General features: G+C 39.3%; 1 protein-coding gene and 1 non-coding gene across 2 annotated transcripts; both read right to left on the reverse strand.

The window, feature by feature from the left end:
• Positions 1 to 2,926: 2,926 nt before the first annotated feature.
• On the reverse strand, positions 2,927 to 3,535 carry LOC133254424 (cytochrome c oxidase subunit 7A2, mitochondrial-like). The gene has a single exon (XM_061428682.1). It carries the CDS (start codon positions 3,384 to 3,386, stop codon positions 3,135 to 3,137), a length of 252 nt encoding a protein of 83 aa, XP_061284666.1. The 5' UTR covers positions 3,387 to 3,535; the 3' UTR covers positions 2,927 to 3,134.
• Positions 3,536 to 4,821: 1,286 nt separating this feature from the next.
• On the reverse strand, positions 4,822 to 4,925 carry LOC133254551 (U6 spliceosomal RNA). The gene has a single exon (XR_009738719.1). It is a non-coding gene; the product is annotated as a U6 spliceosomal RNA (small nuclear RNA).
• Between the last annotated feature and the right edge of the window lie 11,761 nt (positions 4,926 to 16,686).

The following is a 16,686-nucleotide window of genomic DNA, read 5'->3' on the forward strand; positions in this document are numbered from 1 at the left end:
ACAGGAAAGGAAAACAGGACAAAAGAGATAAAACTAGAACCATCCCCTCCCTCTTAGGGTGTCTAGGGATGATTGAAGAGATCTTCTTGAATGTATTCTGTGGGCAAATTAACCTACTTTCTTGTATTTAGTGCTAAGGTCTTTATCTTTGCCTCCTCCAGAACTTATATATTGAAACCTAATGACCAATGTGATGGGTGGAGCCTTAAGAAAGTGGTAGGTCATAAGGGTGGAGCTCTCCTGAATGGGGTTGGTGCTCTTATAAAAGACACTCCAGAGACCACCTTCCCCTTCTGCCATGTGAAGACAGAGAAAAACTGCCTATGACCCAAGAAAAGGGTTCTCAACAGACATAATTCTGTCTGTAGTCTTGATCATGGACTTCTCAGTTTCTAGAACTGCAAGAAGTAAATGTTCTGTTTTTAGGCCACCCAGTTTATGGTATTTTGTTACAGCAGCCCAAATGGACTAAGAATTTCAGTATATTTTCCATACTGAAGACAGAGCTCTGTCTTTAAGTTTTAAACAAAATCTATCATTTTAGTCTCAAGGAAGAAAACTCAAAGAAGACAAAGAATAAATAAGGTGAATAAAAAGGGAGATGAGTATTCAAGCAGTCCAATGATTAGAAACAAACAAAAAGAATGGTGGGGTTAATTTACACCAAGTCTCATTTTCCCTTCTCACAAAGAAATATTTTGAATTTAAGTCATGTGAACTAGGGGCTTCCCTGGTGGCTCAGACAGTAAAAAATCTGCCTGCAGTGCAGGAAACCAGGGTTCAATCCCTGGGTCTGGAAGATCTGGAGAAAGGAATGGCTACCCACTCCAGTATTCTTGCTTGGAGAATTCCATGGACAGAGGAGTCTGGCGGGCTACAGTCCATGGGCTCGCAGAGTCGGATGCAACTGAGCAACTAACACACACATGTGAACTATCCACTGTTTGTTTTTTTTTAAACATAAATCAAGATCTGCCAAGTAAAGGAATTAGAATCATAAAATAAGTACATCCTGATAACCTTGCCCTGAAGGGCAAGTCATTATTTAATAATACTCAGTACTCTTCTCCCTCTTAAGCTTCTTTAGCTTTGAAAAGACCTGCTGGTCTGTGTTCTGTGTGTAAGTCTTATTTATAAAGGAGACTGAGTGACAACACAGAGAGGTCAGTGCCACTGTAAGAAAAGTTTAACGTTTCTCACAATTCCCCTAGAAACAAAAGGGACAGCTCATCACACAGCCACAGAACAAACACCAGATTTTGATCATGAAGCAAAGGCAGGAGTGTGCAATATATTTAGGCCAGACTTTTTATTAGGGTTCCTATGGGAAAGGTAAGGCCGGGCAGCATGAACAATTTAGGAATGGCTAGTTTGAAGAGTGTCCTTGAGTTTTAGGCTATAGCTGAAACGGGAGAAAGCATTTCAGGACACAGCCAAGCATAGGCTTTTCTGTGTTGGCACAGAAAGAATTCAGCAAGAGGCAGTGACAGGTAAGGAAAAAGTTTAGTAGTGTAGGGAAGCATGTGAGATTTACAAGCAGGCAGGTGAGGGAGTGCTGCCCAAGAGCTTAGTGGGCTACAGTTTTACAGTCAAAGGAAAAATGAGGAGGTGGAGAAGACCAGCTTGCTCATTCTTAAGTAGATATCACGCTCCATCATTAGTTCCCCCTCCACATCAGGTGGGGAAGTGTTCTTGTCCCTACATGGTCAAAATGGGGACTGTCATGGCACAATCAAAATAAGCAAAAAAGTGGTGACATATACTAAAATATGGTAAGTCATCTCAGCTTTCCATATAATGTCACCTTTTCCTTGTATTTTTGTTTTTAGTGTATGCAGAGGAGCACGTCCTAGGAATCATTAACTTACTGCCCTTGCTGGGCAGGATATGGGTCTCATTCCACCATTGTTTTATTGCTTTGGGCCATAACTTATGGTTCCCTGGCATGGTTTTGTTAAGCAAACATGCTTTCTTGAGTGATCCTTAACTTACGGGGGTCTATCATACATTTTTTTCTTTTTCAAAAATAATGTTTACTTATTTACCTATTTGGCTGTGCTGGGTCTTAGTTCCAGCACGTATTATAGATCTTCAGTTGCAGCATGTGGAATCTTTAGTTGCAGCATGCAAACTCTTAGTGATGGCATGTAAGATCTACTTCCCTGAACAGGGATCAAACCTAGGCTTTCTGCTTTGGGAATTCAGAGTCTTAGCCACTGGACCACCAGGGAAGTCCCATCCCATACTTTTTTCTTTACTTATGTTTCCCCAGTGGGATTACTTATTGAATTGCTGTACTTTGTCCCTTTATTCTGTTCCTATGATGTGGTGGTCCTTATTGCCTGGCACCTAACCCTGTGGTGATTAAGGCAGAGGAATATGGGCCAGATAGCAAAGGTATGATGGCTCTGGATTCATCAGTTTATATATCAAGGGCATACATCTTGTTGGATCCTTTGCACTCCCTAAGAATTAGCTAGCCCTGATGGAACAGTCTTTCCACAGCCACAAAGATTATGTAAGATGTCAAAATGTCATACAGAAAAATTTTAAATATGATTAATGCAACTGGGGTAAGAAGAAGGGGCAGAAGTTTCCTGTGGTCTTTTGAACAGTTTGCCCCTGTGATCTGGGCAGCATACTTTCTTCTCTTTGGTGCCAGAAAATTACTTTGGAAACTGATTGGTTTGGGTGAAGGAGAGATGGAATCAAATGATAAATGCCAAAGAATAGGTTCAGAGAAGTAGAATCCAATGAAAGGATGAAATTATCAGCCAGACTTATGGTGGGCTGTTGAGCTAGGTTTACACCATAATCAATTCAGTCAGTATAGCAGAGGTTAAATGGACTTCTTGAGCTTAGAATTTGAGACTGTAAAGCCTTTCATTTGTTCAACAAATCATGTTTTCCAAAGATCACCTCCATATGTTGTCCGACATTGGAAAGCAGGCCCAGCTGGTATTGTTGTTCTGACTTTACTTGTATTTTTCATGGTAAAGACTGCTTTATTGATGGCAGTTAGTTCAAGTCAATAAATACTGATCCCCAAAGAACCCAGTTGTGTATCAGATTTACTGGTCCACAGACAGCTAAATGGAATTGAACCAAATGATTGCTGTGAAGATAAACTGAAGTCAATCCTGCTTTTTGGGAAGTGAAACCACAGCCAGCTGATATATGGCACATGCTGTTCCACCAACTGTAAGAACCATGGTGGCTCTATACAGGAGGGCATCAGCTATCCTACCCTTCAGATGCACTGGAATTCCATTATCCTCCTGAAACAGCTTTTGTTTTGCTGGAACCTTATTTTCAAACTGCCTGCGTAAAGCAGTACTTATGGTCCTCTTAGTAATCTGATGGGGAGACAGAAGATTCCATAGCATCTTGGCTCAGCTACTACTCACCAACCGTGACAACTGACCACCGAGAACCATTATTCTGACTTTGAAGCTGAGCCTCAGACAAGTAATTTGTCCAAGGCCACGTAGTAACTAGTGAATAGAAGAGCCCTTGTTAACATCTGGGTCTATTGCTCTATTCAGTGCTCTGCCCACTATTCATGAACAGTATAGTTCTGTTTCAACAAGGACATTTAAAAATTAATCATAAGTATTTATTGAGGAATCATTAGTAAAGTGTTCAGTACTGTGTGAGGGCCTGTGGGAGTGTGATATTTGCTGGTCCTTAGATTGCCGGGAGAAATATCAATAACCTCAGATATGCAGATGACACCACCCTTATGGCAGAAAATGAAGAGAAACTAAAAAGCCTCTTGATGAAAGTGAAAGTGGAGAGTGAAAAAGTTGGCTTAAAGCTCAACATTCAGAAAATGAAGATCATGGCATCCAGTCCCATCACTTCATGGGAAATAGGTGGGGAACCAGTGTCAGACTTTATTTTTCTGGGCTCCAAAATCACTGCAGATGGTCACTGCAGCCATGAAATTAAAAGATGCTTACTCCTTGGAAGGAAAGTTATGACCAACCTAGATAGCATAATCAAAAGCAGAGACATTACTTTGCCAACAAAGGTCCGTCTGGTCAAGGCTATGGTTTTTCCAGTGGTCATGTATGGATATGAGTGTTGGACTGTGAAGAAGGCTGAGCGCCAAAGAATTGATGCTTTTGAACTGTGGTGTTAGACTCTTGAGAGTCCCTTGGACTGCAAGGAGATCCAACCAATCCATTCTGAAGGAGATCAGCCCTGGGATTTCTTTGGAAGGAATGATGCTGAGGCTGAAACTCCAGTACTTTGGCCACCTCATGCGAAGAGTTGACTCATTGGAAAAGACTCTGATGCTGGGAGGGATTGGGGGCAGGAGGAGAAGGGGACGACAGAGGATGAGATAGCTGGATGGCATCACTGACTCGATGGACGTGAGTCTGAGTGAACTCCGGGAGTTGGTGAAGGACAGGGAGGCCTGGCGTGCTGCAATTCATGGGGTCGCAAAGAGTCGGACACGACTGAGCAACTGAATTGAACTGAACTGAATATGTTCAATGTTGACAAGTACTTGGTTTGTCCCTTCATGGCACTATTGATACAATACAGAAGTCATACCCACTCCAGACATGCAGACTGGTGTTGCCTTCTGGCTCCACCATACTACATTTATAGACCTGAGCTGGTTGTTTAACTTTTCAGCCTATTTATTTATCCATAAAAAGAGCCTAATAATACCACTTAATAGGCATGTCAATAGGATTAGGTAAAATATATACATGTAATTATTATTAACTATAGTTTTGGGTAGCTGAATTTGATTTCACGAGATAGAAGATCAAGAATTGATTACCCAGCAGTTGAATGGGATTTTTTTTTTAAATGTGAATATTCACAAATTTTCATGTTATCCTTGCACAGGGACCATGCTAATCTCTATATCATTCCAATTTTAGTATATGTGCTGCTGAAGCAAGCACTACATAAGGATTTCTGTATTAAAAATTGTGCATTTAGAACACTGCTCATATTAAAAATGTTTCTAATCATTGTTAAATGTACAATGTGTAATGAGAGAGCATTAGAGTATGAACTCACCAAATTCAAGTATTTTACAATATTGTGTTAATTTCTACTGAACAAAAACAACACATGTATATATATGTGTGTCTTAGTCACTCAGTTGTGTCTGACTTTTTGCGACCCCATGGACTGTAGCCCACCAGGTTCCTCTGTCCATGGCATTCTCCAGACAAGAATACTGGAGTTCATAGCCATTCCCTTCTCCAGGGGATCTTTCTGACCCAGGTATCGAACTTGGGTCTCCTGCATTGCAGGTAGATTCTTTCTTGTCTGAGCCACCAAGGAAGCCCTATATACATACACCTATATATATTCTTTTAAAATATTTGTTTATGTTTTTATTTATTTATATAAATATATTTTATATTCTTTTCCACTATGATTTATCACAAGGAAAACTTTTAAATCAGATTATACAAGGCATTTTTCTTACTGGCCATGGATCCCTGAATCTCTTGCCCCCAGTGTTGCCTTAATCATCTCTTATTAAATAAATAGCTCCCATAAGATCATTTAAAGTTTTTCACTATGCTCTGTATTCCATGATTTCCTCCCTTGTATCACATTAGAGAGGAAAAAGAAAAAGTAAAATACAGTAATGTTTTTCTTTCTCCATTTTTTCCTATCCCCATTTATCCATTGGTTTATAATTAACATAAAAATCATTTTTCAAGTTCAGTTCCAGAGGAGGAGATTGGATGGCATCAGCAACTCAATGGACATAAGTTTGAGCAAACTCCAGGAGACAGTGAATGACAGGGAAGCCTGGCATGCTGTAGTCCATGAGGTCATAAAAAAGTCAAACACGACTTAGCGACTGAATAACAACAAAGTTCAGTTCCAACCATTTTTCTAAGTTGCAAATTTAAAGAGATCATGCTATTTCCCCCCTTTTCAGCATTTTAAAGTCTTTGAAAAGTTTTGAGGCTGTTTCCTCAAAGAATATATAAAAAGTATAATTTATGCTTCCTGATTTCAACTCACAGATAGTTTTTATTCAATTTTCTGAGAAGAACAAATAAAATCAGTGTGGTTTAATGTGATGGAAGTGTCTAGCTGAGAATTTCAACAACAGAACTTATTTTGGAGAGCTTCCCAAAGCAAATAACACTTCAGAGAGTCAGTACCAGATTGGCCATTTCCTCTTGCCCTGGGACACCCTGTGCTTATAGAGCATGCTTACCATATTTTGTCCTAATCCTTCTTCTCTCTCCTTTTCAGTTAGGATGATCTTGTCCGTGGGTATTAGAAGTGGCAACTGAAAGTTATTTAAACAATAAAGGGACATTATTTCCACATAACAGGAAGTCTGGAGGCAGTTTTTTGAGGGTGGGTTAATTCCACAATGAACCAGTTTTTTCCCCCTGTCTTTTAGTTTTGTCATCCTTGTCCTTATAATCATAACACACCCCTCTCACCACATATATCACAGACAGAAGTTTCTCAGACTTGGCACTGTTGGCACTTTGGGATGGATAATTCAGTGTTTTTGCATGTACAGCATCGCAGGATATTTAACAGCATCCCTGGCCTCTACCTAATAGATGCCCTTAGCACCCACCTCATAGTTGTGACAAGCAAAAACGTCTGCTGTTGCTGCTAAGTCGCTTCAGTCGTGTCCGACTCTGTGCGACCCCATAGATGGCAGCCCACCAGGCTCCTCCGTCCACGGGATTTCCTAGTTAAGAGTGCTGGAGTGTTTGCTGTGGGTTTGTCATATATAGCTTTTATTATGTTGAGGTATGTTCCTTCTATTCCTGCTTTCTGGAGAGTTTTTATCATAAATGGATGTTGAATTTTGTCAAAGGCTTTCTCTGCATCTATTGAGATAATCATATGGTTTTTATTTTTCAATTTGTTAATGTGGTGTATTACATTGATTGATTTGCGGATATTGAAGAATCCTTGCATCCCTGGGATAAAGCCCACTTGGTCATGGTGTATGATCTTTTTAATGTGTTGTTGGATTCTGATTGCTAGAATTTTGTTAAGGATTTTTGCATCTATGTTCATCAGTGATATTGGCCTGTAGTTTTCTTTATTTGTGGGATCTTTGTCAGGTTTTGGTATTAGGGTGATGGTGGCCTCATAGAATGAGTTTGGAAGTTTACCTTCCTCTGCAATTTTCTGGAAGAGTTTGAGCAGGATAGGTGTTAGCTCTTCTCTAAATTTTTGGTAGAATTCAGCTGTGAAGCCGTCTGGACCTGGGCTTTTGTTTGCTGGAAGATTTTTTATTACAGTTTCAATTTCCGTGCTTGTGATGGGTCTGTTAAGATTTTCTATTTCTTCCTGGTCCAGTTTTGGAAAGTTGTACTTTTCTAAGAATTTGTCCATTTCTTCCATGTTGTCCATTTTATTGGCATATAATTGCTGTTAGTAGTCTCTTAGGATCCTTGGTATTTCTGTGTTGTCTGTTGTGATTTCTCCATTTTCATTTCTAACTTTATTGATTTGATTTTTCTCCCTTTGTTTCTTGATGAGTCTGGCTAATGGTTTGTCAATTTTATGTATCCTTTCAAAGAACTAGCTTTTGGCTTTGTTGATTTTTGCTATGGTCTCTTTTGTTTCTTTTGCATTTATTTCTGCCCTAATTTTTAAGATTTCTTTCCTTCTGCTAACCCTGGGGTTCTTCATTTCTTCCTTTTCTAGTTGCTTTAGGTGTAGAGCTAGGTTATTTATTTGACTTTTTTCTTGTTTCTTGAGGTATGCCTGTATTGCTATGAACTTTCCCCTGAGGACTGCTTTTACAGTGTCCCACAGGTTTTGGGTTGTTGTGTTTTCATTTTCATTTGTTTCTATGCAAATTTTGATTTCTTTTTTGATTTCTTCTGTGATTTGTTGGTTATTCAGCAGCGTGTTGTTCAGCCTCCATATGTTGGAATTTTTAATAGTTTTTCTCCTGTTATTGAGATCTAATCTTACTGCATTGTGGTCAGAAAAGATGCTTGGATGATTTCAATTTTTTTGAATTTACCAAGGCTAGATTTATGACCCAGGATGTGATCTATCCTGGAGAAGGTTCCATGTGCACTTGAAAAAAGGTGAAATTCATTGGAAAAGAAGAAGTAAAACTCTCACTGTTTGCAGATGACATGATCCTCTACATAGAAAACCCTAAAGACTCCACCAGAAAATTACTAGAACTAATCAATGATTATAGTAAAGTTGCAGGATATAAAATCAACACACAGAAATCCCTTGCATTCCTATACACTAATAATGAGAAAACAGAGAAATTAAGGAAACAATTCCATTCACCATTGCAACTAAAAGAATAAAATACTTAGCAATATATCTACCTAAAGAAACTAAAGACCTATGTATAGAAAACTATAAAACACTGGTGAAAGAAATCAAAGAGGACACTAATAGATGGAGAAATATACCATGTTCATGGATTGGAAGAATCAATATAGTGAAAATGAATATACTACCCAAAGCAATTTATAGATTCAATGCAATCCCTATCAAGCTACCAACGGTATTCTTCACAGAGCTAGAACAAATAATTTCACAATTTGTATGGAAATACAAAAAACCTCGAATAGCCAAAGCGATCTTGAGAAAGAAGAATGGAACTGGAGGAATCAACCTGCCTGACTTCAGGCTCTACTACAAAGCCACAGTCATCAAGACAGTATGGTACTGGCACAAAGACAGAAATATAGATCAATGGAACAAAATAGAAAGCCCAGAGATAAATCCACGCACATATGGACACCTTATCTTTGACAAAGGAGGCGAGAATATACAATGGATTAAAGACAATCTCTTTAACAAGTGGTGCTGGGAAAGCTGGTCAACCACTTGTAAAAGAATGAAACTAGACCACTTTCTAACACCATACACAAAAATAAACTCAAAATGGATTAAAGATCTAAATGTAAGACCAGAAACTATAAAACTCCTAGAGGAGAACATGGGCAAAACACTCTCCGACATACATCACAGCAGGATCTTCTATGACCCACCTCCAAGAATATTGGAAACAAAAGCAAAAATAAACAATTGGGACCTAATTAAACTTAAAAGCTTCAGCACAACAAAGGAAACTATAAGCAAGGTGAAAAGACAAACTTCATAATGGGAGAAAATAATAGCAAATGAAGCAACTGACAAACAACTAATCTCAAAAATATACAAGCAACTCCTACAGCTCAATTCCAGAAAAATAAATGACCCAATCAAAAAATGGGCCAAAGAACTAAATAGACATTTCTCCAAAGAAGACATACAGATGGCTAACAAACACATCAAAAGATGCTCAACACACTCATTATCAGAGAAATGCAAATCAAAACCACTATGAGGTACCATTTCACGCCAGTCAGAATGGCTGCGATCCAAAAGTCTACAAGTAATAAATGCTGGAGAGGATGTGGAGAAAAGGGAACCCTCTTACACTGTTGGTGGGAATGCAAACTAGTACAGCCACTATGGAGAACAGTGTGGAGATTCCTTAAAAAACTGGAAATAGAACTGCCTTATGATCCAGCAATCCCACTGCTGGGCACACACACTGAGGAAACCAGAATTGAAAGAGACATGTGTACCCCAATGTTCATCGCAGCACTGTTTATAATAGCCAGGACATGGAAGCAACCTAGATGTCCATCAGCAGATGAATGGATAAGAAAGCTATGGTACATATACACAATGGAGTATTACTCAGCCATTAAAAAGAATACATTTGAATCAGTTCTAATGAGGTGGATGAAACTGGAGCCTATTATACAGAGTGAAGTAAGCCAGAAAGAAAGACACCAATACAGTATACTAACGCATATATATGGAATTTAGAAAGATGGTAACAATAACCCTGTTTATGAGACACCAAAAGAGACACTGATGTACAGAACAGTCTTTTGGACTCTGTGGGAGAGGGAGAGGGTGAGATGATTTGGGAGAATGGCATTGAAATATGTATAATATCATATATGAAACGAGTCGCCAGTCCAGGTTCGATGCACAATACTGGATGCTTGGGGCTGGTGCACTGGGACGACCCAGAGGGATGGTATGGGGAGGGAGGAGGGAGGAAGGTTCAGGATGAGGAACACATGTATGCCTGTGGCGGATTCATGTCGATATATGGCAGAACCAATACAATATTGTAAAGTTTAAAAATAAAATAAAATTAAATTAAAAAAAAAAGAGTGCTGGAGTGGGGTGCCATTGCCTTCTCCGATATAATGAGCTAAACAGAGTTAAACAGAGTTAATTCTCTGATCTCTAACTCTAATTCATTACCATAGAGTTCAGTCTATCCTTTCTCTGTTGATTATCTGTAACTTCTTTATTTGATAGTAAGAAATCTGGCTCCTATTAGCTACTATCCATTTACTTATTTGTTCAACCTCAGCATACATGCAAAGCATATTCAGAATTGTTAGCCAATATTCTTATGAAAAATGAATGTACAAACCAGAGTACAATGTTTCTACAGTTCTTTTTGGTTTTAACTTTACCGTCTCCAGTGGAGTACATTTTTAGTCAGAATGTTAATACAGAAAGAGAGCCCACAAAAATTTTTGCCCAAGAATCCATATCTTAGCAGTAGCCTTGTTCTATCTCACTAATCCCATTACAACTTTGTGTGCATATTCTTCCAGTATTTCCTTGTTCGAACTTAAATACATATACAGTCATATAAATACATGTATATGTACATTAGTTCTACAGAAGATTTTGGTCTGGAAGTAAAGCTTGAGAAATACAATGTTTTAGGAACCCTCCTGATCCCAATCCCCGCCACAAGTAAACTCTAAAACAGTCAAGGTTAAGGATCATCCTCTTAGCTAGTCATGGTAATTCTAATCAGAACTGCCCCTAGCTGTATGGTGTGGAATCCCTGAAAAATATTTTTTGTGTGTGTGACCTGTACATATATGAATAAACCAGAATAGCAATGATGAATGAAATAGAGTGGAAGCTAAATTCAAAGTTCACGATGTAAAGAAAAGCTGAAGAGCACAAAAATTACAGTGAGCAGAGACTATGAAGTAGACACAGAATGGGGGGAACTACACAGGCTAGCCAAAAACAAGAAAACATATAGAAAGAAGTATGCCTCCATGAAAAGATGCTCAAGTTTGCTAATTATTAGAGAAACTACTGCAATGAAGTACCACCTCACACCAATCAGAATGGCCATCATTAAAATGTCTACAAATAAAATATGCTGGAGAGGGTGTGAAGAAAAGGGAACCCTCCTACACTGTTGGTGGGAATGTACGTTGGTGAAGCCATGATGGAAAACAGTACAGAGGGTCCTCAGAAAACTGAAAATAGAATTACCATATGACCCAGCAATCCCACTCCTTGGCATATATCCAGACAAAATTTAAAAAGATACAATTTAAAAAATTTAAAAAGATACAGGCACTCCTATGTTCATAGCAGCACTATTCACAACAGCCAAGATGCGGAAACAACCTAAATGTCCATCAACAGATAAATGGATGAAGAAGATGTGGTCCATATTTACAATGGAGTACTACTCAGCCATAAAAAGAATAAAATATCTGCAGCAACATGGTTGCAACTAGAGAGTGTCATGTTAAGTGATGTAAGTCAGAGAAAGACAAACACTATATGATATCACTTATATGTGGAATCTAAAATATAACACAAATGAACCTATCTATGAAACAGAAACAGATTCTGTTGCCAAGGGGGATGGAGCTGGGGAGGAGGATTTAGTGGGAGGTTGGGGTTAGCAGATGAAAGCTATTACATATAGAGTGGACAAATAACATGGTCCTACTGTATAGCAGAGGGAAATATATTCAATATCCTATAATAAACCATAATGGAAAAGTATTTTTTAAAAAAGAAGGTATGTATATGTATAACTAAATCACTCTGCTGTACAGCAGAAATTAACATAAATTGTAAATCACCTATATTTCAACTTTTTAAGCAAGTCTAAAATGAAACCTAGTTCAAAAAGATAATTAAAAAAAGAAGTATGCCTCAATCTTGCATAGTTTTCTAGTTACAGTTATATTGTCAATTCATGTGTCTTTATATTGTGAACTGTACATTTCTGAAAGGAACATTAGCAATCAAAAGAGTCTAATTAAAACACACAAATTTGAAAAAAGAATGAATGAAAAGATTCATTCATTGAAGGAAATTAGCCAGTGTTCCAGGAGTAAAGGATGTGATGGGAGCAATTAGGAGAGCCTTTCAGTCCACAGCCAGACTGTGAGATCCATTCTGAGTATGAGTTTGAAAAATATATTAAAGTCAGATTTCAATCATTTGGGAAGATTACTGAGACAGATGGATTTCTTCAGAGTCTTACAATCTGGCTTTTATTCTCACAGATTCAAAAACCTGAGCTGCCAGTCTACCAAGTCTAGACCATCTCTTAGGTGTGGAAACACATTAACCAAACACACAGGAATTCATATGTTAAAAAGCCAGTATAAATTTGTTAATCTATGAGGATAATAATAATTGCCAAATTGACTAAATACTTTTGTTCATTATTCAGAGCATTATGTTTCTATAGGCAAATCCATGTGAAAAGCCAAATTATTACTGGAGGATTACTTAGTAAGTACACAGTTAAAAATCAGTAGGAGCCAGGGCTATTAAGCTATATCACTCTGAAGCATCACTTGCATTCTAAGACCATATCTGTTGAAGAGCCTCAATACTTAAGTCCGTGAGCCAGAGCCATTGAATAATTGGAAGGCATTACAGAAGTCAGAAGAGCGCACCCCATCCAAAGATGTCCACATCCTAATCCTCAACACCTGTGAATAAGTTAGGTCTAGGGTCCTCCACCCCATGTTATGAACCAGGCACACAATAGGAGGTGAGTGGGTGGGCCAGCGATCAAATCTTGAGTTTCAGGGCAAAGGAAAATTGAGTCTGAAGATGGAGTTGAGGTTGCTAATAGGTTGAAATTAAAATAAAGAATCCAGCTTATTCAGCTGCACCCAACGTAGTAATCACAGAGTATTTTAAATGCAGAAAAGGGAGGCAGAAGAGTCACTGTCAGAGTGATGCTATGTGAGTTAATTGGCCATTGCTGGCTTTGAAAATGAAAGGGGGCTGTAAGCCAAGGGATGTGGGCAACCTTTAGAAGTTGGAAAAGACAAGAAAAAATTCTCCTCTAGAGCTTTTTAGGCAGGAACACAGTCCTGGGGACTCTGTGACTTTAGCCTCAGTGAGAGACCCATGAATTCAGGACTTCTGACCATCAGAACTGTAAAATAGTAAATGTGTGCTGTTTCACATCACCAAATTTATGGTCATTTGTTATAGCAATAGTAAACTCAAACACACACCTTGCCAAATTTGATCTTTCTGATCTCCATTTATATATTTCAGAAATTTCCCTTCCTTAAATACCGTCTTTCTTAAGCAAAATAATACAGTAACTTGGTGTAAACTTTTAGTTAAAATCACAGTTCAGACAGGCTTCTGTAATTGGTTCACGCTGCCTAGGCTTAGGATGTTTATTATTTAGACATTTTTTTTGTTCTGGAGGATATTCTTGGGAATGTTCTGTTTCCTGGTCCTGGGTGTAGGGTAAGGGAGTTAGAGAAGGGGAGGTTCGGAAAAAGGAGACCAGCACTTTACAGGAACAGATCACCTTTAATAAGGCGAGAAGGGGCAGCAGTCAGATTAGTGAGCTACTGTACTAACCCAAGAAAAGAGTAAATGTATACAGGCTGCTGCTGCTGCTAAGTCACTTCAGTTGTGTCCGACTCTGTGCAACCCCACAGATAGCAGCCCACCAGGCTCCTCCATCCCAGGGATTCTCCAGGCAAGAACACTGGAGTGGGTTGCCATTTCCTTCTCCAGTGCATGAAAGTGAAAATTGAAAGTGAAGTTGGACACGCTCAGTCGTGTCCAACTCTTCGTGACCACATGGACTGCAGCCTACCAGGCTCCTCTATCCATGGGATTTTCCAGGCAAGAACACTGGAGTGGGTTGCCATTTCCTTCTCCAATATACAGGCATATATGTGGAAATCTACTGTCTTAAGGGGGCCTGTTCTTCTCCAAGGTTGTTCAGAGTTATCTCTTAAATGTCTGGGGCAAGGAATTCTGGAGATTGGCCAGAGGCTGGTACCAGCTGGGAGCTGGGCATAATCAACCTTTCTGTAAATTTTTTTTCTTTTGGTGTGAGAGTTCTTTGTTTTGCATAGAATGGTGGGGAGGACCCAGAGGGGAGTTTTGAGCTGTGTAACTTTCCTTCACTGGGAATCTTCAGACTGATTTAATATCAGTGAGTTCAAATTATATGTGTAGTAAGGACTGAGAAAGAATATTCCTAAACTTATAAAGGAAGTTTAAGTATCAGAGGAAAAAAAAATGCCAGCAAACTACATGGCTCATTACCTTTTGCATCCAGATAAGCTGAGGTATTTAGACATTTTAACAGCTTTTGAAATTTGCTGCATTCCACCAGAGATATCCTAAACTAGTTTTTCAATTCAGTTCAGTTCAGTTCAGTCGCTCAGTCGTGTCCAACTCCTTGCAACCCCATGAATCACAGCACACCAGGCCTCCCTGTCCATCACCAACTCCTGGAGTTCACTCAAACTCATGTCCATTGAGTCAGTGATGCCATCCAGCCATCTCATCCTCTGTCGTCCCCTTCTCCTCCTGCCCTCAATCCCTCCCAGCATCAGGGTCTTTTCCAATGAGTCAACTCTTCGCATGAGGTGGCCAAAGTATTGGAGTTTCAGCTTCAGCATCAGTCCTTCCAATGAACACCCAGGACTGATCTCCTTTAGGATGGACTGGTTGGATCTCCTTGCAGTCCAAGGGACTCTCAAGAGTCTTCTCCAACACCACAGTTCAAAAGCATCAATTCTTTGGTGCTCAGCTTTCTTCACAGTCCAACTTTCACATCCATACGTGACCACTGGAAAAACCATAGGCTTGACTAGATGGACCTTTGTTGGCAAAGTAATATCTCTGCTTTTCAATATACTACCTAGGTTGGTCATAACTTTCCTTTCAAGGAGTAAGCGTCTTTTAATTTCATGGCTGCAATCACCATCTGCACCATTTGATTTTGACCAAAATCAAATCCCTTATGATTATACAGTGGAAGTGAAAAATAGATTTAAGGGACTAGATCTGATAGACAGAGTGCCTGATGAACTATGGACAGAGGTTCGTGACATTGTACAGGAGACAGGGATCAAGACCATCCCCATGGAAAAGAAATGCAAAAAAGCAAAATGGCTGTCTGGGGAGGCCTTACAAATAGCTGTGAAAAGAAGAGAAGCGAAAAGCAAAGGAGAAAAGGAAAGATATATGCATCTGAATGCAGAGTTCTAAAGAATAGCAAGGAGAGATAAGAAAGCCTTAGCAATCAATGCAAAGAAATAGAGGAAAACAACAGAATGGGAAAGACTAGAGATCTCTTCAAGAAAATTAGAGATACCAAGGGAACATTTCATGCAAAGATGGGCTCGATAAAGGACAGAAATGGTATGGACCTAACAGAAGCAGAAGATATTAAGAAGAGGTGCCAAGAAAACACAGAAGAACTGTACAAAAAAGATCTTCACGACTCAGATAATCACGATGGTGTGATCACTCACCTAGAGCCAGACATCCTGGAATGTGAAGTCAAGTGGGTCTTAGAAAGCATCTCTACAAACAAAGCTAGCGGAGGTGATGGAATTCCAGTTGAGCTCTTTCAGATCCTGAAAGATGATGCTATGAAAGTGCTGCACTCAATATGCCAGCAAATTTGGAAAACTCAGCAGTGGTCACAGGACTGGAAAAGGTCAGTTTTCATTCCAATCCCTAAGAAATGCAATGCCAAAGAATGCTCAAACTACTGCACAATTGCACTCATCTCACATGCTAGTAAAGTAATGCTCAAAATTCTCCAAGCCAGGCTTCAGCAGTACATGAACTGTGAACTTCCAGATGTTCAAGCTGGTTTTAGAAAGGCAGAGGAACCAGAGATCAAATTGCCAACATCCGCTGGATCATGGAAAAAGCAAGAGAGTTCCAGAGAAACATCTATTTCTGCTTTATTGACTATGCCAAAGCCTTTGACTGTGTGGATCACCACAAACTGTGGAAAATTCTGAAAGAGATGGGAATACCAGATCACCTGACCTACCTGTCTCTTGAGAAACCTATATGCAGGTCAGGAAGCAACAGTTAGAACTGGACATGGAACAACAGACTGGTTCCAAATAGGAAAATGAGTATGTCAAGGCTGTATATTGTCACCTTGCTTATTTAACTTCTATGCAGAGTACATCATGAGAAACGCTGGGCTGGAAGAAGCACAAGCTGGAATCAAGACTGCACGGAGAAATATCAATAACCTCAGATATGCAGATGACACCACCCTTATGGCAGAAAGTGAAGAAGAACTAAAGAGCCTCTTGATGAAAGTGAAAGAGGAGAGTGAAAAAGTTGGCTTAAAGCTCAACATTCAGAAAACGAAGATCATGGCATCTGGTCCCATCACTTCATGGCAAATAGATGGGGAAAGAGTGGAAACTAGTTTTTGGTTCAAGCCAATTCAATTTAACCTACATTTATGGGGTCCCTCAAAGATGATTTACCCTTGAACTAATGAAGCCTAAGCTGTATGCCCCTTACTTGCATGGCCACTGAGAAAACTGAGGGATGCTGGACATTTAGACGCTGGAGTTC

Source organism: Bos javanicus, chromosome 9, assembly GCF_032452875.1.
Source record: "Bos javanicus breed banteng chromosome 9, ARS-OSU_banteng_1.0, whole genome shotgun sequence".
NCBI lineage: Eukaryota > Metazoa > Chordata > Mammalia > Artiodactyla > Bovidae > Bos > Bos javanicus.

Excerpts from the sequence above, each read along its gene's own strand:
- LOC133254424 (XM_061428682.1), bottom strand. The coding sequence starts at position 3,386 with ATGCTATGGAATCTTCTGTCTCCCCATCAGATTACTAAGAGGACCATA.